Source organism: Protopterus annectens, chromosome 7.part0 (genome assembly GCF_019279795.1).
Source record: "Protopterus annectens isolate FY-2018-M chromosome 7.part0, PAN1.0, whole genome shotgun sequence".
In the NCBI taxonomy this organism is placed as follows: domain Eukaryota; kingdom Metazoa; phylum Chordata; order Ceratodontiformes; family Protopteridae; genus Protopterus; species Protopterus annectens.
In genome coordinates, this window is record NC_056739.1 from 875,235,919 (window position 1) to 875,256,511 (window position 20,593).

A 20,593-nucleotide genomic window follows, 5' to 3' on the forward strand; every position below is an offset into this window, starting at 1 on the left:
TAGGAGGCTCTGAGCCATGCCTGGATAAGGGTACCAGGAACCTCTCCCCTAACCAGAATCTGGGGAATCCCCTTAGGCCCTTCAGAAATGATCAACCCTTGTTCTCCTTCCACGTCAATGGCGGTGGTTTACATTGCCTCAGAGGACATGCAAGATGCCGATCCCATGCCGACGTCCAACAGGGTCGCAGCAGAGAAATCCGGTATTGACAATGGATGGTCTCTAGAGTCTTCATCCGTCGTTTGAGAGATGCCCTGTGGAGGCTGGGCAGCAGCAGAGTCAGACTGAGACTTCTTTGTCTATTTTTTTAAGAGACAACTGTACCTCAGCACGGGCTGATTTGGCCATGATAACATGGTCAAAATTTGAGCCTTCTGTTCTCAAGAAATGGATAAAATGGACAGATGGCTGAAAACAGTTTTGGGAACAAAAGTCTGACAAATGGCACCCTGGGTACAATCATATGAAGTATCTAAGAGGAATAAATGCTTTTATGAATTTTTTTTTTTAAGAGAATCTGACACCCACACTGACATTTTCCCTTCCTGGATGCATAAACTCTAAGGAAACAAATAAAGGAAGAAAACGGCTTGGCAGAAACTAGCTCAGTAAACAGCAATCAAGACCAATGTTCAGTTGTGGCGTTTGGACTGGTGGCAAAGAAATTCTGAGTATGGAGCATACGTACGTATGTCACCTTTATGCCCATGGGGAGCAAACACATGATGTACGATACTAGGAGGATGTACAGGCTTTGCTATACTGGCAGGCTGTTGGTTCATCCTTGGCAGGCGAGCCTATATGTTATGAATACTGAAAGTGATAAGGAAGGACATCACAGTTTAATCCCAACATAAAAAAATATTCGATTCACAGAGATAGTGACTGATAGGTGGAATCAGTGAACAGAAATGGGTCATAGAAGCTAAGACGGACATTGAAAGCAGCATGTTACTCCTGGGTGGATGGGATAGAGGGGTGTTGCTGCTTCCCTAGACTTGCTGCTGTTCTTGGGCATATGATACCAATTCAGTGTCCTCCTGCTGTGTAGATATGTAATCTAAAGGACCCGACTCCAAACACTTGCTGTCAGGGAAGTTGACCACTAACACTGAGAGCAGACTGAGAGCAGCTGTTTTGGAATCTAGTTGCTGGTGTAAGCCTTTTACAGACACCGAAGTAAGTCACTTACATGGATAGCAACTCTAGGAATTGGGGAGACTTGCACTGAAAGCAAGTCTTTTGGAATCTGAACTAAAGACTAGGTATTAGGTTATCTTTTAGAAATATTCTAAGACTGGGTGTGGGTACCACAGTTAGTGAAATTTGATCACAAAGGTGAAAATAGAGTGATCAAACAAAGTTAAACGTGGGTAAATCCTATGCTAACCACATCCAGTTGTGGATTATTACTATTATGCAATCACATTATTTAAGAAAGAAACTACTTACCTTTCTTAAATAATTTGAGTATATAACAGAAATTGTTATTCCGCCTTCTGTCTTCCAAACTTTTTACTAAGCAAAAGTAGGACATGTCTGCACATTACATCAGTTCATTACAAAGGGCAGAATGGGGAAGGCAGGGATTCTGTAGTGCTATCACCGCCTCTTTTTTTGGTTTTGCTGTTTGACCTTGTTTCCGGGTTACAGACTGGAAGTTTAATTCAAAAATAAGAATGAATAAGTTAATGTATGGCATTAGTGAAAAGAGAAATGCAATTCAAAAATTTTACAAGAAATGATAAAAATATGAGGAAAATCAGAGATGTTCTGCAATTCTGTGGCCAGCTGGCAGGCATGTTATCAAACTGCTGGTAAGCATACTTGTCAACTGTTTACAGAGTTTTGTAGAAAATTTTTGTTTCTCTCTGTATTTTCTGCTACCCTTTGTAAAATATGTCACAGTAGGTTATCAAGCATATTAACAATGCAAAGTCTGACCACTCAAGATATCTGAGTGGCTAGACTTTTTTTGCATTGACGTATGCTCAACTTACAATGGGCAAGCTGATAGAACTCTCCAATCAACGTGCATGGCTTTGCATAAGAATGAGGCTTTATTGTATAATTTTCAGTTTACCTCAACTCTTTCACCACAGATTATCTAAATTTAATGCTATACTGTTAACTTATATATCTCCAAAATGAGGAGGAATTAGAATTAACAACGTAAACACTAACACTGCCTATTAGCTAGGAACTAACTTTAGTACAGCAACTAAATGGTTTTACTGAAAAGGACTGCAGACTACAGTACAGCAAAGTCATTCACAGCTTCCAAGTCCACTGAGCAATATAATGGCCTAATGACAGATTGTTCAAACTTGCAGGTAATATCCTTTTGTTAGATTCGTTTCTCACTTTTTCTTACATTCTAAATGTCCCGCATACTCTTCCAACTGATGATTCTGTACAGAAATTCCAGCTGACAAATCAAGTAACAGATGCACTTTAGAACTGTTAATGCCCACCTTGCTATAAAACTGCAGATTTAGTCCCAATAAGATATTTAAAAAAGTGATATCCAGGTACAGTGACTGCAGTATGCAACCTCCATATAATACCTTTGCCTAAAGCACCAGTATCAAAAATAACCCCCATAACCAAAATCTCATGCAAAGAATAAAAGTGCAAAAGTGGTTCTACAATAACATTAGAAAAAATAATACCAGTCTTTCTATTACAGTTTACTCCCCCAACAACAAAAAAACCCCTCTTACTAAATATACCTTTGCAAGGATACTGGGGATGCCCAATCACCTAGTAGCAGCAAATCAGCTGCGTTCTTGGGAGAAGCTCTCGGCTATTTTTTTAATACAAAAAAGGCCCATTGTTTTCTTCCATATACACTTACAGATCACATATTATAGATCCACTACTTCCACACTTGGTACATAAATACCTACAGCACAATTATCTTCCCTGGACCATAGTTTACTCTTCCTCTCCAAAACAGCTGTTTTTGCTAACTGACAAAACTGAAGCCTTTTCTTCTATTATTTTCTATGGGACTCTGAACAATTACCATTACTTTATATTTTGTTTTATATTTTGAGTCCAAACTTTCAGTACAGTATCTACAGGTCACTATAATGGTGCAAGTCCATCAGAGACGTTGCACAATTTTATCAAGTGCTTTCATTTTTGTTTATCACTGGCTTTCATCAGAATGTTTGAATTCACAAACGTCCTACTCAATATGCTTGCTATCTGCAACCAGCACAATTAATTAAACCACCAGTAAATAAGTCAATGCAATAATGATTAATAAAATTAATACAATAAAATTTTAACACACCAAATATATAAACTTCACTTATACAAAACATATTAACTATATTAGTTTTCAACATACGATTCTGTGAAATCAAGCCTTCTGATGAAGTCCAGTGCTAAATAAGTATGAATGTGATTAATAGAACAGTTGTTCTAATTTGTGGCTTTTTTTGTTGTTGAAGTTTTGTGCTCCATTGTTTGGTTTTTAAGTGACTTTAAAATTCTTTTTAGAAGAGAAATGCCGAATAAACCCTCAGACTATGATACAGCCCCCAAGATAAGTATTCTGAAAGTACTGAGTTTCTACTCAAGTTAAAAGTCTGGTTAACCAGGGAATACATTCATTAAGCAATTAAATGATCCAACATCACAAAAGCACTGATGTTAAAAGAATATGACACAGTATCCAGTTACAAAACTTACCACTGTTAAAGAAAAGAGAGTAAAGAGACTAAATATTCATTCATCATAAAGTAAAATTGTGTTTTAAGGATGCAATTATACCATAATCTTGGGGTTAGGTTGGTTGTATCCACGTATTCGCCCCACATGCAGGCCTCTCCTCCAATAACCAGTTTTTTTTGTTTAGCAGTTCCTACAAAAACAGAATGAACATATTGTAGCAAATATATGACAAATGGGTAGAAGATAAATGAACACACCTGTTTGTATATATGTTAGCAGAAAAACAAGTCTGTGCTGTAGAAATGAGTACTAAAATTTCAGTATCAAACACACAACAAATGGTTCCACACTAACCATACATTCATCCATGTTTACTAAACACTTCAGTATGAAATTATGATTCAGTGCTACCTTGCAGTCTTCAACTGCTCTAGAAACTCTTCTATAACTGCAATCACTATCCTGCTCTGATATTTCTTAGCAGTCTATTGTTTCCCAGAGAAACATGCATTTTCAGACTTAGAACCTTTAACGTGATGCCCATGGTCAAGGCCACCTACCATAGCCTCTGACTGCATTACAAATATCTGCTTGTACTGATCTCAGACATTTCAGAACATTTGCATGATTACTCCTGAGGGTGGTGAGACTTTTCCGTTCAGTGAAGGGATCCTAACAAAGAGTACTTGACATCTCCCAGAAAAAGAAAGCCAAATGTCATCCATAAAGTTGGTCTGTAGAGCTGGAATACAGTGATCCAAATAGGCCTTCCAATTATTCATTTGGTTTTCTTCTCTTCACTGAAACTGCTGATTAGGCAAGTGTGCTCTCATGCAGGGAGTCAGCCTGCATCACAATAGTATTTTCTTGTCGTCTATCAGGAGGAGCCCTAACGTAACAGAAGGGAACTATGGAAGAGGACCCAAACAGCAGGGTAGCCAAGGGTGGTGTCCCTTGGTTGTATTAGTTGGTTATTAGTAAGCTATCTAGTAGGCTAAGGGGGTAGAAGGGAGGGGAAAGAAGACTGCAACAATGAATACACTTGAACATCTACATTTATGGTAAGTGTACACAACTGTACTATGCTCTTTGTGTTTCACTGTTGCAGTCCTTTCTTGTGGGAAGATTCCAAAAGGTGAATAGAGGGAGAAAGGAATTTATGTGGAGGACAGAATGCCCTGCAGGAGGGCATTGGCAAATGCTGCTCTAGACTTAGAAAAGGCTGCCAAGTAGTAGTGCTCTGTTAAAGTATGTACAGATGACCAGCTGGCTGCTTCCAAGATGTCCTTAGTAGGGACCCCCTTCAGAAAGGTTGCAGAGGTAGCTATGGCCTTAGTGGAGTGTGACCTAATAATTTCTGGGGGGTGCCATGATGGCTGTAACAAAGAAAAAATGTAGTGGAAGATCAAATTAGCGATAGTCTGGCTTCCCCTCAGAGCCAGGGGCAAAGGTAATAAACAGCTGGTCAGATTTTCTCAAGGCTTTTGTTCTGAACAGATAAAAGAGATGCTGACTGTGAACATCCAAGGAATGAATTATTCTTTCTCCTTTGTTATTATGAGTATTGGGGAAGAATGGCTTGATTTAAAGATGTATCCGTGACCATCATGGGAATGAAAGAAGGATTTGTTCTGAGGGAAACCCTGTCTTGGTGTAAGATAATAAATGGCTCCACTGCCATGAGAGCCTGAAAAGCAGATACCCTCCTGGCAGAGGTGATAGCCAGCAGCAGAGCTGTTTACCAAGTAAGAAACTTGAGAGAAGCATTAGCTGCAGGTTCAAAAGGGGGTAAAGTCAGCTTTTCCTAGGACAAAACTGAGATTTCATGCAGGAATGGGTTTCCTCCTGGGATGTCTAATGTAAATGACTCCCCTAAGAAACTGTCTTAACAAGGGATGGGAAAAGACTGGAGGAAGTGTAGGAATGTGGGCTGTAATGGCAGAAGCATTAATTTTAATGGAAGAATAGGAAAGGCCTTTATCCACCAGATTGGTCAGGTACTCTAGAATGGTAGTAATGTGTGCTGAAATAGAATCAAGGTGGTGCTTCTGGCACCAAACAGAGAATCTTTTCCATTTGGCTGAGTATGACTCTAGTGATAGGTCTTCTAGACTAAGAATGTCCTGCACCTGCATACTAAGGGTAGTTTTGCAGCCGAGTGCTGCGGTATTATCCAAGTTGAAAGGCCGAGAGAGTCTGAAGGTTGGGGTGCACAATCTCTCCCTTGATTTGGGTGAGGAGTAGTAACAGCCATGGGCTCTGACTGGTGACCTCGAAGAGGACAGGATATTGTTGTTGTCTGGACCAGTCTAATGCTATTAATATTAACCCTGTACCTCCTTACCTTATCTTCAGAAGTACTTCAGGTAGAAGGGGTAATGGGTGGATGCATAAATGAAGAGATGAGCCAATGGGAATAAGAAAGCAGCTGTTTTCCAGGCAGATTTCTGTTTGAATCTGGCACACTTTTTTTTTCAGGTGAGCATTGTCCTTGTTAGGGAACAGGTCTACCTGTGGGATACCCCATATCTCTGAGTTATGTTTAGAAAAATTTCCCAATGCTGATGTCATTTGTGGGGGTCCATCAATTTTCTGCTGAGGTGACCAGCTAGAGCATTCTGATCTGGAAGGTATTGTACCATGAGGTGCAAGCCCAGAGTGTGTGCAGTTTCCTAAACTTGCACTGTTAGGCAGCACAGGGGATAAGAGTGTGCGTCTCCCTTCCTGTTTATGCACCACATGACTTGTGGTATTGTCTGTTTTTACTAACAGAACCCCTGGTTCCCATCTTTCTTTGAAGGCCATCAGGCCTTTCTGCACTGCCATAAGTCCTTTCCAATTGATGTTTGTCCTTGAACTGAACCACACATTTCCCTTGGGATTGGAAGTGTTGAAAATGAGCTCCCCAGGCTGTCTCTGAGACATCATTGGTGAGGGTTTGGCCCTGTGGAGTGAAAATGAAAGGCAGGCCCTGATTTTGGGTACAAGCCTGCACCCATTATGCCAACTTCTGTTTTAGACAAGGGATCAGTTGTATCTCGGTCTATAGGGACTGAGAGTTCTGGCACCATACATTTTTGAGGTACCACTGAAGCTTCCTCATGTGCAGCCTGGCCAGGGGAACCATGAGGATAAATGAATCTATATATCCCAGTGCTTAGAGAAACTCTCTGGCTGAGATGCAGTTTTTTCTGCTGCACTTTTTGGAAATAGTTTGTCAGAAAGGAGATTTTGTCTGGAGGAAGGAAGGCCGTTAGAAGTGAAGAATCCAGGAGTGCCCCCAGGAAAACTATCATTTTGGTTGGGGCAGTGTTGCATTTCTGGGGATTAATTGTGAATCCCAGGGAGGATAGGGTCTCTTGGGTGAATTTCAGGCCACTAAGGAATTTTGACAGGTCTGTGGCCTGTATCAGGCAGTCATCAAGGTAGGGGTATATTTGGGCCTCCCAGTCCTGCAGAAACCAACTGTAGGTGCTAGACATTTTGTGAAAACCCATGGAGAGGTAGATGAGCCAAAAGGCAGAGCTGAAAATTGATAGCGACTGGTGCCTGCCCTGAAGCAAAGACAGCTTTCTATGAGACTTTTGAATTGGAATGTGCAGATATACATCTTTTAAGTTTAGTGAGACCATGAAAGCCTGAGGGGTTATCATGGGTAACAACTTTAGAGGAGTCAACATTTTGAACTTTGGAACTAGGAGAAACTGGTTGAGGTTGGACACGTCCAAAATTGGGTGTCAAGAACCTTCCTTCCAGGGTACCAAGAATAGCCTGGAGTAAAAACCTTTTCCTTTTTGATCTTCTGGAACTGGTTCCACTGCCCCCCAAGAGCACAAGATCTGAATTTGGGCCAGGGCCTCTGACTTTTGACTTTGTAGAACATCTGGATAGAGTGAGTATTTTAAAGGCTCTTTGAAAGTGAGTTTGTAACCATTTGAAATAATGTCTAACCCACTTGTCTGAAGTAATATGGGTCCAGCTTTGTTTGAAGAGTGACAGCGGGGTGGATGAGTCATAGTTGCTCTCTGGCAGGGACTTGGGACCTAGAACTCCCTTGACTGGGAGGTCTCTGAGGTCCACTGCCTGCTTCTTTGCAGCTGTTGCTGCTGCCTATAGGTCCTTTCCCGCTGTCTACCCCTAGGCTGGGAGGGAAATGACTAGTGTTTAGTTGGAAAGTTCCTTCTAAACCTATGAGGCTGTACTTGGAGGAAGTCCTTCACGGTTTGCATATATTTCGCTTTATCCTCCATCTTTTTGAGAACTTCCTCCTACTTGGGGCCAAAGAGAAAGTCTTTGTCAAGAGGGACATCCAGGAGGTTTGATTTAACAGTCTGGGAGAGATTGTTCCCCAAGCCATGCAAGCCTTCTAATAACTGAGCTTGAGGCAGCTGCTCTGCAAGAAGCTTCCAGGGCATCATAACCACAGTGTGAGAGTTTAGCTACCCGAGCATTGGAATGACATATCTAGGAGCTCTTTGGAAAGGATTTTATCCTCTAGTGAGGTGACCTTCTGTTTGAGGTGATCTAAAATGATTTGCTGACACTTGATCATAATGAAACTTGACAGTTGAGGACCCTCAATGTAAGGGTGGCAGACGTACATATTTTTTTCTCAAACCTATCAAGGGCCCTACTATCTTCATCTGTAGGTAAAGGGTTCCTGGATGAACTGGCTTTGGCCCATTTGGGTCCTGGGGTGACCATCTCAGGGTCAGCAGCAGGATTTTTAAAAAGGTATTTGTGGGAGTCCTGTACCCTATAACACCTGTCTGGTTCATGTGGGGCAGGGGAAGTGAAACAGGATTGAAGAAGGAATTCTGGAAAACATCTTCTACTACTATGAAAATGGGTGAGCCAGTGGTTTGTATTCAAGTAAATCCACAAACTGTCTCTCTTCTTGGACTGGGGATAATCCTGTGCCTCCCACTGAAAATGCTGTCTCACAGCATGGAGGGTCTCTCCAAAGCTGAAATCCTCTGAGGGGGAGGCAGAGGGTAGATTCTCCTCTGAATCAGACTCATCATAGGATGTACAGGAGGGGGCGTCTCAGACCCAGACTCCTCTAGGTCTGAATCTTCCTTTGAATGAAAAGGATCAAAGTAAACTTCAGCAAGAGCATCCCTTTTCCCTGGTGAGGCATCCCCTGTGACCTGTCTTGACCTAACAGTGGAAATCAGATCCTCTGCTAGTCTTATCATATCCCGCTGGGATCTCTGTAAAAGGGAGCCAGTAGGCCTAGCCAAAGGCCCTGTCGCAGGAGCTTTCTTTGGGGTGACTTTGGCCTTGAGCCTAGGACATCCGACAACCTGGCACCTGTCTCTTGAGACTGGTGAAAAAGTGCCAGTGTAGGCAGAGGCCTTTGTGCATCACCAGTAGAAAAATGCTCTTTGGAAGCCGAGGCCTGCTAAGCAGCCCTGGACCAGACTGACAAGCCATATGTAAGGGCTTGTGAGGAAGTAGATGGGACCGACTGCATGTTGGACTCTGAAAGGGTCTCGACAATGACCTGCGTCACAGTTACAGACACTAAAGGGGGCTGCAAAAGTGCCTCACCTTCAACAATCACAAGCCTGGAAAGAGAGGCAGACAGTGAATGGTTGCCATCCAACTACCTAAACTTTTGCTTCTTTACTTTAATTTTCTTATGCTTAGGTTGCCTAAATTCGGGATATCCAGCGGATGCCAGTGAACATGAGTGAGAAGATTCTTGACTAAGGAATCTTGCTAAAAACTCAGCCCTGCACCTAAAAGTCCTAGTGTTAAAATGGGCCTAAAAACGGCAATTAGAGAAGTCGTGGTCAACCTAAACAGGTAACACAAAAAAAATGAAAGTCTGTATGTGGGATTTAATTGCCACGGAGACAATTATTTACTTTATTCGACATGAGTTAAAGGAGAAGAAAAGATTTCCCCAATGGGGTATTTATCTTTCCGACAAGGACTTCTCACTCTGCTCTGATGCAGACTGACCAATGCACTTGAACACTGCTTTGGGCTCCGATGGCAAGAAAAGACTGATCATGATGCAGGCTGGCTCCCTTTACACCCAAGCATACTAACATCGGTCAGGGTGCACACCAGCTTGGGAGGGGAAAACAGTTTTCTTTGGTAGTCGGGCTGGCCAAGAGCTTTCATGGCAGGAAATCCCACAAGTCAGGACTGCAACAGTGAAACAAAAAGAACACATTTCCTCTCGGACTGTGTGTCCAAAGGAGGTATGAGCCTTGCACTAAGCATCAGTCTACCTTCTCAAAGGATGATGACATAATATGAGGAAAAAATTGCCTTAGCTTTTGGTGCCAATACTTCCAATATTTGACAACCTGGGAGGACATAATCAACAAATCAAGCTGCTTCATCAGGGATGGCCTGCATCTGGCTCCTTTAGGGTTTCAACTACTGGCAGAGACACTATTTACTCCAATAGTGCTTTTTTTATAGGGAATACCAACCTGATAAACTTGAAAATGTAACAAAATAAGCAAAGGAAACTATGAAGGTGTTACTGATCAATGCTAGGAGCCTAAACTAGCTCTTCTCCTGGATTACACTGATGTCTGTGCAGTGACTGAGACATGGTTTAAAATGGCAGACAGCACTCCAGCTGTGCAGGGCTTTAATGCCTTCCACACATTTAGACAAACTACTATCCAGGAGGGGAAAAGATGAGGAGGTATAACAGTCTTCTTCCAGAACAGAATCATATCAAGGCTTGTAAAGCAGCACAATGCAGTACAGCTTATTCATGTCCAATAACCATCACAAAAGTCCCGTACCATATATTTGCTAGTTAAAGAACTCCCTCTATGCCCAAAGAAAACCACAATGCCTATCTGCAAGAACTAGGATCACTCAGTATTAGACCCAGTACCATTTTCTTAAGTGATCTAAACTATCCAACTATATACAGGGAAACCTACACCAACATTAGTGCATAGGCACAGAGATTCCTGGGCTTTGTCAACACAAACACCCTAGTACAATTAGTTAGACAACTCACTAGGGAGAACAACATCTTGGATCTTGTGCTTACTAATATGAGGGTGTCTTATACCATCCCTTGAGTATCTTTGTTAGTTCTGACCATAAAGTGGTCATCTTCAAAACAAAACTGAAACCAGGGACCCCTTCCACCCAAGGTACCTTTAGAAATTTCTCCAAGACAAGCTACATAGTACTAAGTGATACAGAGGCAAACTTCAAATTACTACCAAACCCAGTTAACTCCACTGAATACATGAGAAAGTACACCACCACACTCTTCCAGCATGTAAACAGCTGCACAGATGCAGCTGTATCAAGTAGAAATAAGCACAGGGCAAACCCCAGAAACAAATCAACATGGTGGAACCATAACATCGACAAGCTTTACAAAAAAAAAAAAAAAACAAAAAAAAAAGAGAATTTTGAACAAAAGTCATTCCCAGAATACTACAGCTCTCATCACAGAAATAAAACAAACAACTCAGAAACTTAAAATACACCAAAGTCAAATATGAGGCTAAAAATAGCTACCCAAGCCAATCACAAGGCCATTTTTAGTTATGTTTGTAATCTCAGAAGAGCAATGCAGCAGTACACTGAGCTGATTGTGAACAATGTTACCTACAATGAGACTGAAGATATAGCCAACCTACTGGCCAACACGTTCAGCTCTAACTTTACCCCTCTCTCTCCCCCCCTCCGTCTGTCCCTCAAGATATACCAGAGACTGTCTCATCTACAGCTACCACGCACGACAAAATCCTAAAATCACTATCAGAAGCTATGCATTGATGGGTCCTAACAATATCCCCAGATGCATCTTTAATAGCATGAAGTGTGGATTTAGCAGCATCACCCCTCCAACTACACTGTTCATTCTCAGCCTCCATATATGAATTGTACAAAGTGAATGGAAAACAGATACAATCCATTCCCCCTTGCATGAGGAGGAACCTTCCACAGACCCAAGAAATTATAGATTAATAAATCTGACCAGCTTCATATGTGCAGCCATGGAAATATTTATCAAGGGACCAATCAAAAAGGACATAGGGAACCTCCAAACACTGGACTTGTCTCAGTTTGGATTCATCAAGAGCAGGTCATACTTACTCAACCTGGAGGACTTTTTTGAAAAGGTCACAGCATTCCTCAACCTGTCAGAAGCTTTTGACATAATCCCCCCACTCAGGCATAGTACAAAAGCTAAATAAACTAGGAATAAACCCCTATGTCACCCAGTGGATTGCCAAATGGCTCACAGATAGAACACAAGAATTCAAAAGAGAAATTACCTCCACAAAGAGACCAGTCACCAGTGGAATCCAACAGGATTGTGTGCTGGGACCTCTCCTGTTTGGCATTTACTTCTCTGAATTAAAAGCCAATATCAATGGACACTGCCTGACTAAGTTTACAGATGGCTAGAAGCAGTCCCAATCAACAATTGATTTAGCCAACCTGCAGGAGGATTTGCCCCAAACAAATAACTGGTGCCAAAATCATGGAAAAAACTGAATTCCAAAAAATGCATTACCATACCATTTGAGAAGTCGTCTACCCTGCAGAACTACCACATTGACAATATGCCCTTAAGAGTTGACCCAGCTGTTCAGAATTTAGGAACATATGGGAACACTGACCTAGCTTTCGACCAATGTGTCTCCATTGTTGTAAGAAAGTCCTTCTATTCTGCACAGCTTATAAGCAAAGGGATTGTGTTTAGATCTAGTGATGTCATTGTTCCCCCCTCTACTCAGTCCTCCTCGTTAGGCCAATCTGAGTAGAATACCCCATTTGGCATGTATATGTCTAGACACATGCAACAGCTGGAATGCCCACACAGATACCTTACTAAAACGATACAAGGTCTAAACAATATATTCTATGTGACCGATTCAAAGCCCTGTCACTATACTCTGTATCCTACAAACTACTAACAGGTGACTTGTGTCTGGCACATAAGGCATCTTCCGATCCAATACTGATGGATTTACTGCACATCAACAAGTCAAATGGTATCAGAAATACTTGGTGTAGGGATATAAACCTAAAACTCTTCAACATCATCAAACGAATGGTTTGGAGGGACAGGTTTATCTCAAAGAGGATACAGCTGCTCTGGAACAGACTTCCTATCCATGTAAAACAAAGCTCATCCCTTTCCATATTCAAGCACAACTTGGATCTATGGCTGGGAAACAGAAAATTTACCCCAAGACTGCTTACTGTGCTACTAAAGGACAGATGCAGCTTCTAAATGCTTTATCCCATGCACAGATCCCCTCAAATTATCTAAGGTACACTGGTCCCCTCAAATTATCTAATGTATGATTCCAGTTATTTTCACTATAGGTAATATATAATTATCAACCATGGGATGGGTAAGGTGAATATAACACTAAATGGTATAGGCTAATTCAAGAACAAAAAGGAAATTGGCTAGGCTTAAAATGCCCTGCAAGGGCAGCTAACCTAGTATTTACTATGAACCATATGCCTTCTCCATTTTGTTCTGTGCTGTCTTGCCAGTTTGCAGTACTGCCACCATTATACTCTTTCTGAACTACCATAAGTCTTCCTGTAATTACTACACAAGTTCACAGATTATTACTATACTAATGACCTGAGGGGGCCTTTCCAAGCCTAGCCAAGTTTTCCAGAAAGAATAATGACATCCTGCATCCAAATGGGACGCTGAAGTCCAGGCATTTATAAACTACCTCTGTCTGTAAGGAATATGGGTGCCAGGCCTGGTGTAAATTTCCTGCTCCCTATCCACTGGTCTAGGTTGCACTTAAATTGTGTAATAGATTAACTCAGCTTCACATGGATGGGAAACTTGTTCTATAGGAGGGGCAGTCTCTGGGGCACTCCTACAGAACAGGCTTCCCATCCATGTGAAGCTCTCTCTCTCTCTCTCTAGCATGTTCTGTTTAAGTCACAGACAAAGTTCAGGTCCCTAGACTTTGTACTTCTGGGACTGTTCGACTTACGAATATGCAGGAGATTCATAAGTGTGGGGTTTGCAGATGCCTTTTAAGCCAGGCACAGATCACCCCCTTAGCAATCTACAGGAGATGGAGTAGATGGAAATGGTTTGAAGGCACTCTACATAAGGCAGGTTGGTTACGCCTTGTATTCTTTTTATAAGGAACCTCTGAGGTTGCTCTAGTTGCTGCATATGTCTGGTCAGGTACATACTGAAGGGGATACTGTACTTTATGATTGGTCTGATAAAGGCAAAGTACAGTGGGATAATGACATCTTTGGACCTACATATCGTACCCTTGCTTATAAGATGTGCAACATAAAAGGATTTCCTCATCACAGTGGCCACGTGGTGGTCGAAGGTAAGGGAACTGTCTACCTGCATACCCAAATCTCTGACCACTGGGTCTACTCTTAATGGCATATTATCAACATGGTAATTAGCTGGGATGGCTGACTTCCTAAAGGGTACAATTATGCATTTCTTAGCACTGAGTTTAAGACCATGGATTTGGCACCATTTGTTAGTCAGAGATAGGCATTCTTGAAGAATACTAGTGGCTACAGGGGAGTTGATGATAACCCCAAGCAAATTTAGTCAGCCATAAAACTTCAGCATTTACCTCCACTTCAGAGAAATAGATGCCAAAAAGGAACAGGCCCACTACCGAGCCCTGGGAGTCTCTGCTACAGACTGGCCTCTTGGTGGAGACGGTCTCACCTATTTTCACCTCCTGGGTTCTACCAGTGAACCTACTGGCAATTCAGCAAGCGACGAAATGATTTATACCTAATTTAGTGAGCCTGTCTATAATACCCGAGTGGGGTACTGTTATCAAAATACTTGGCCAGGTCAAGGTACGCTGTTTGCACATTCCTGCCCTCATCATTGCTTTGGTGATGGTCTTAAACAAGTCCACTGGATTTAATAGGCATTAGCTTCCTTTAACAAAGCTGAACTGCGATGGGTCCAGCGTTTGCAGGTTACCCGTGTCCTTGCTTGTCATGTCCATGATGATTCTTTCCACTGCCTTACATATGAGGCTGGTCAGACTAAAGGGCCTATAGTTGCTCAGATCCGTGGTTGGATTTCCTTTGTGCAGGGGAATGACTGTAGCTATCTTGCACTCCTTGGGCACAAAACCTGAGTGTAGGCTCCAGTTGAAAAGTGATTCAAGTGGACCAGAGAGGTCATGGTTCATGTTATTTAGTAAGCATCACGGAATGTTTTCAGGGACCATCGATGCAGTGTTTTTGACTCTGGAAAGCGCACTGATGACCTGTTCCCTATTGATGGTTGGGGTGATTGTGGTATGTGGTATTTTCTTTGGACTACTGGAGGGAAGAAGGGGGGGGGGATCCGTCAAAAGGTTGACAGTGGCCTTCAGTTCAGTGTGATGTTGCCATTTACAGTAAGTTCTGCACATTGTTGCATATTTCCCTTGAGGTTATGGACAAAGCTGTAGAATGATTTGTGGTTGTTCTTGGTCAAATTTAGCTTCTGAAGTATTAATTAACCCTCTTACCTGCCTGCTTAGATTGGTCAAGAGGCTTTTAGTATATTGGACTTTGTTCCTTCTAAGCTTGACCAAGATTTTTTTTTCTTTTGTAGTATAACTGATTGATATTGTGATTCCACCAGGGTTTCTTGTCTTTTGAGTTTGTCTTGGGCACAGCTCACTCTGTACTGATATCAATATGGCTGTACAGGGATTTTCTAAATAGCTTAGCATATGCTATGGTGTTTACTGGGTTTGGGGGTGCTTGGAATTTAGCCAAGGTTTTGCTTATTAGAGAGATGTTAGCCTTGGAATAGTTCTTAAAAGGCTTTTGGTTTCATTGGGTCCCTGGACTTAAAAAAAAAAAAAAAAAAAAAAAAAAAAAAAAAAAATTAACAAGAAACATCTTTATTAAATATAGGCAATCATACATTTACATAAATGAAAACAAACCATATTGACATAATTTTAGTTGTAAACATTATACATTACAAACCATATTGACAATTTTAGCTGCAAACATTATACATCATTTATAATCTACCCAGTCATTGTCAGTCAAACATTACATAGCTCATTCAAATCCTGCCTTATTTTAAACCTTGTTCCACCTCTGCACGTACTGTTCCAATAATTCCCATTTTTTCTATGTAATTTGCTCCTACCCTTTATTAAAGATCCCAATTCCAGTTGTTTTCTCTGTTACTATATTCACTACATCTAGTACAGTTGGTTCCCACTTTTATTTCCATTTTCTTGTAATTGCTTTTTTGGCAGCTCCCATAATTAGACTCAGCAAGGCCTTACAATGTCTAGGCAATTCATATTCTGAATCACAGCTCAAAAAAAATAATTTCCTTAGTTGCACCAATTTGCCCACCCAGTATCTCTGCATGGAATCTTTAAAGTTGCCAACTCTGAGTTTTAATTTTTATTTCAAGTAATACTGCCTTATGGTCAGATCTGACAAGTGAAGACATCACACTGGGTGAGGAGCATCACTCCCCATGTTCATGAGTATGATATCAAGGATGTTTGTGCCCTGGTAGGAGAATGGACTAACTGTTCCAGGATCTTGGTATAAATGACGTTTAGGAATCACTGGGTTTGTGCATTAGAAGTGGCATAGGATTCCCAATCTACAGAGGGGTAAGTTGAGATCCCCCATGAAGATAGTGTTCCCATCAATTTACATTCCCATTGCCTTATACACACACGCATACAAATGTTTTGTTTTACATTCATCCTTTTTGGTTCTCTTCTTTGCTTTCCATCTTTTCTAGCCATTCTCCACTTTTTATTTTCCAGTCTTATCTGTTCACTTCTCAAGTTCTGACAGCTGCAGTTGCCCTAATTTACCAGTTTATTCAGATTCATCTGTTGGGAAAATTATCTCCGTTCCAAAAGCTGTACTACATTGTTCATGTATGGGTATTTTATTTATTTCTGTTACATTTACTAATGTAGGCCACACTATCATTAATCTGTAACTGCCTCAATCTTCTCCAGGACCTGCCTGGTGATGAGCTATTAGTGCAGTTGGTCCATTCTCTTTAAACATTTCAAAATACTAATACATTCTCAGCCAAGGGAAACATAATGCTACTCTTCCTCCCCCTACTCAGAGGAGCTTTAAGATGTGGAACAAAAAAGCAATGAATAGCTAATGAAGTTATGTTAAACAAGAGCGTCCTATATGTGGACTGCAAATGCAACACTGAAATTATTCAGCCTTTTTTAATGCACAAGGGAAGAGGCACTCAATGGCATATGGTAGTGAGCTCAATTTAAGAGACACTGATGAAAGTGCACCATCTTCTTATGTTGAACAATGCTAAAGGTTGTCTCTGCATTTAGACCATCCCTTGGCAGATTCATCTCAATTTCCTCAAGTGTCAACTGGCTGAAGCATCAACCAAATGGAACAAACTCACTTCAACTCAAAAAAAAAAAGTTTTCTTCTAAAAGGGAAGCAGGCCGCAACACAGCTCTTGGGGGGGGGGATGACTTTTCTGCCCCACCCCAGGATCACCTAAAATATATTAAATTTAGAGCTGTGGAAAAAAGAAAATCTATTAACTACTTCTACCAAGCCATTCATAACTCCAGCCTCATCCAATATGCCGACGATTCTGCCATTATCTGCTCCTCTCCTTCTATCCCCTCTCTAAATAAGCTTACCCAAACCGCTTTCTCCTCTACTGAGCAGTGGATACTAGACAACCACCTGGCTCTTAATGCAACCAAAACTAAACTTATGTTATTCACTGCCTCACCTCCAAAACCTCCTTCCTAGATAAACACTCAATCACCGGCAAAAATAATACTCCTCTAGAAACAGTCTCTGACACTAAACTTCTTGGAGTAACTCATAGATGATCAACTAAAATTTGACAAATATTTACAAGTAAATATAAAAAAAAAAAAAAAAAACAAAAAAAACCCCCCACAAAAAACTTGGTATGCTATACCGCCATAATTGTTAGATCTCTCCTTCCACCAGGCTCATACTAACCAATACTTATCTCATCCCTCCTATATGGTGCATCTATCCTCACCAACCTGCAATCCTCCCACAAAACAAAACTCTCCTCTTGCTATAACAAGATATCAAAATTTGCAGCAGGTCACAGTGCCATTTCTCACCATTGTAATTCTCTTCTCAAACTAAACTGGCTTGAGCTACCTAACCTCCTCACTTATACCCAACTCATCCAAGCACACAAACTCATTTACAACCACTCTCTTTGTCCCTCCCTAGCCACTACCTTTGAAATGTATGAACCAGAATAACTTCTAAGATCTAATTCCCAAAAACTAAAATGCACAAACCCACACATCCCGCTGGGAATCACCTAATGTCATTCTCTCTTGCACGCTTCTGGAATTCTCTACCACATCCTATCCGCATCACCAGCAGTCTTTCCTCATTTAAAACCTTGCTGCACTCGTATCTAACTTCACAATGGAAGTGCTTCTGTTCCCATCCTACCTAATCCTTCTAATACCACTTCCTACTCTCCTAGAACTAAATACGCCATCACTGCCTCCTACAGATCCACAGCTCTATTGAACTATTTGACCAACTACTTAACAGTTACCCTATGCTGCTACTTTTGTGTAAAAAAAAAAAAAGGGGGGTTTTACTGCTGTTTTACAAACTATACTGATGTATTCTATCACTGTTAACCTTTTCTTATTATATTTACTTTGTATTCCTGTGAGAAAATCTGTAATGTATATGTGCAATGTGTACTATGTATTTGTATTTTTCTGGAGCTTTTCTCCCTAGGACTCTATTAAAAATGGGCTCCTTGTGGCCCAACTGGACTATCCTGGCAACCAAACTGCAAATAAATAAACACAATTATTGCTGGCTCACACACAGACACCACCACAACCAAAGTAATTTCTTGTGGGACACTGACTTGGGAGCAGAACAACAGGGAAATGAAACTGGGGAGTTTAAACCAGATCTAGTTCAAAATATCAAAAATTTAAAATGTCAAAATTCATAATGTCGAGACCTTACAATAGACATTTTAAAACGTGGAAAGCCAAGAAACAAGACAAACAAGCCCCCTCACTCCCACTGCTAATTATATATACCAACTCTGAGAGCACACTACAGTGGGGAAGTGGGCACACTCCCCAACCCCCACTGTTTCATGGGCTCAGGTAAAACGGTTAGATGCTTTAAAATGTAGATCATACAGTCTCTACATTTAAAAAAATCAGTCTTCTGAACTAGATCCGATTAAACCTTGCCCAGTTTAGACTTGAGGAAATATAAGGTAGCACCTTTGTGGCATCACTATGGGTGGCAGTAAACTGTATTCCTCGACTGTTTTGATAAGTCACCCTTGTGGCTTTCCATATATTTAAGAAATCTCATCTTATCCTTCTGTTTTAGTGCATTTATGTCCAAATCTGTTTAGCCTTTACATATACGGACTGTCTCACAACAATGCATTATCCAGTTTAATGTACACTTCCTGCGCTCTCACCAGTCTTCAGTTTGCTGCACTCTTTAAACCATTAGAATTGCACCATGACAACAAAAAGCACAGTTCAGCAAACTAGCCTAACTGAACATGGTACTGCATTTCCATGTAAAATACAGACTGACATGAACAGGAGCACTGCACTAGTAATACATGTGTGGTTGAGCATGGCACGCACTATCCTACCATCCACACAGAAAACGTCCACTGGGAGCATTCTTACATAGTAGACACCCAGTCATAATTGAAATTGTACCCTCCATCTCTGACCAAAGTCCCAAAATCTGCAAAGGAATTTGTGTCATTCTCCATTTGCTTATGTCCAGTCTTCAAAGCAGAAGAAAATTCCTTTACCATTTATTAGCATCCCTCAGACATTTCCACAAGGAAGAGCTTAAAAAAAAACCTGTACTAAACAAAGGGCTTGCATAATGCCGGATATCTTCATGTCCTAATACACACCTAACTTATGACTTTGAAGGATCAAAAGTGTAACTTGCTCAACTCCTATTCCTACTACTACCCCTTACACCATCAGTTCACTATTCCTCTCCTTTACCCATATGTAGTCCTCCCTCTTCACAGCCTTCTTGCAGCAAGAACCTTTAACTCTTTCATTGCTTTCTACAGATCCTTTTCACCTGCTTCCTAAAAATGACTAACAATTAAATAAAACTACTTCTGGTCTTTTAAAGACTCTTAACAGTGCTTTTTTACCAGCTGTAAAATTCCCCCCGCATTCCGACAGTGCTGACTGTAAATTTACGCGCGTTTGTGTGCACACAAAAAAAATATGATTACATGACAAACAACTGAGAACACCTTTCAATGGTTGGCACAACTCACTCAGAACATCTTCCACTCAACTTAAACATAAAATAGTATTTTGTAGAGGGCAAGCCCCCACTAGTTATCACCCCTGCATCTTAATATAAACTAACTCTGAGATCACTCAAGGAGAAGCTTTCTTAAACCCACTGTCCTCTGATCATGCACTCAGTGCACTTCCATTACCATAACCATCGACAAAATGGGAATTGATGACTGCTGTTTCAATGATTCAACCACTAGACCACAGGTTCACAGGGGCTTGCTTGCCTGTTGATCCATGAAGCTCTTTACAAATGTAGCCCTGGATTTCCATGAATTTTTTTACCTCTTGTGATTTAAGTACGAATAACCCAGAACCGGGCAGAACATTTACAAGTTACCCCTATCCATAAGGGATAAGGGTCCAGATTATGTTTGAATAGACTATTGGATTTGCAGATATGCAGTACATCTAAGAGGATAGGGTCCGTTGAGGCTCTGTATGAAAAGCAAAGATCATTCCTCATTACCTTATAAAATACTAAGAAGACAGATAGGCATTGTAGTTTTTATGATTTAGGCCCTTTATTTTTTGGTTAAAGTGTTGTAGCCATTCAACTT

The 20,593-nt window shown here is 41.0% G+C and overlaps 1 protein-coding gene across 1 annotated transcript in view; it reads right to left on the bottom strand.

The window, feature by feature from the left end:
- Positions 1-20,593, bottom strand: part of LOC122806757 (beta-hexosaminidase subunit alpha-like) — a 906,429-nt gene that overhangs the window by 146,770 nt on the left and 739,066 nt on the right. Inside the window, exon 12 of the mRNA XM_044077450.1 lies at positions 3,784-3,874. Coding sequence (XP_043933385.1) covers positions 3,784-3,874 — 91 coding nt within the window. The remainder of the gene's footprint in view (positions 1-3,783; positions 3,875-20,593) is intronic.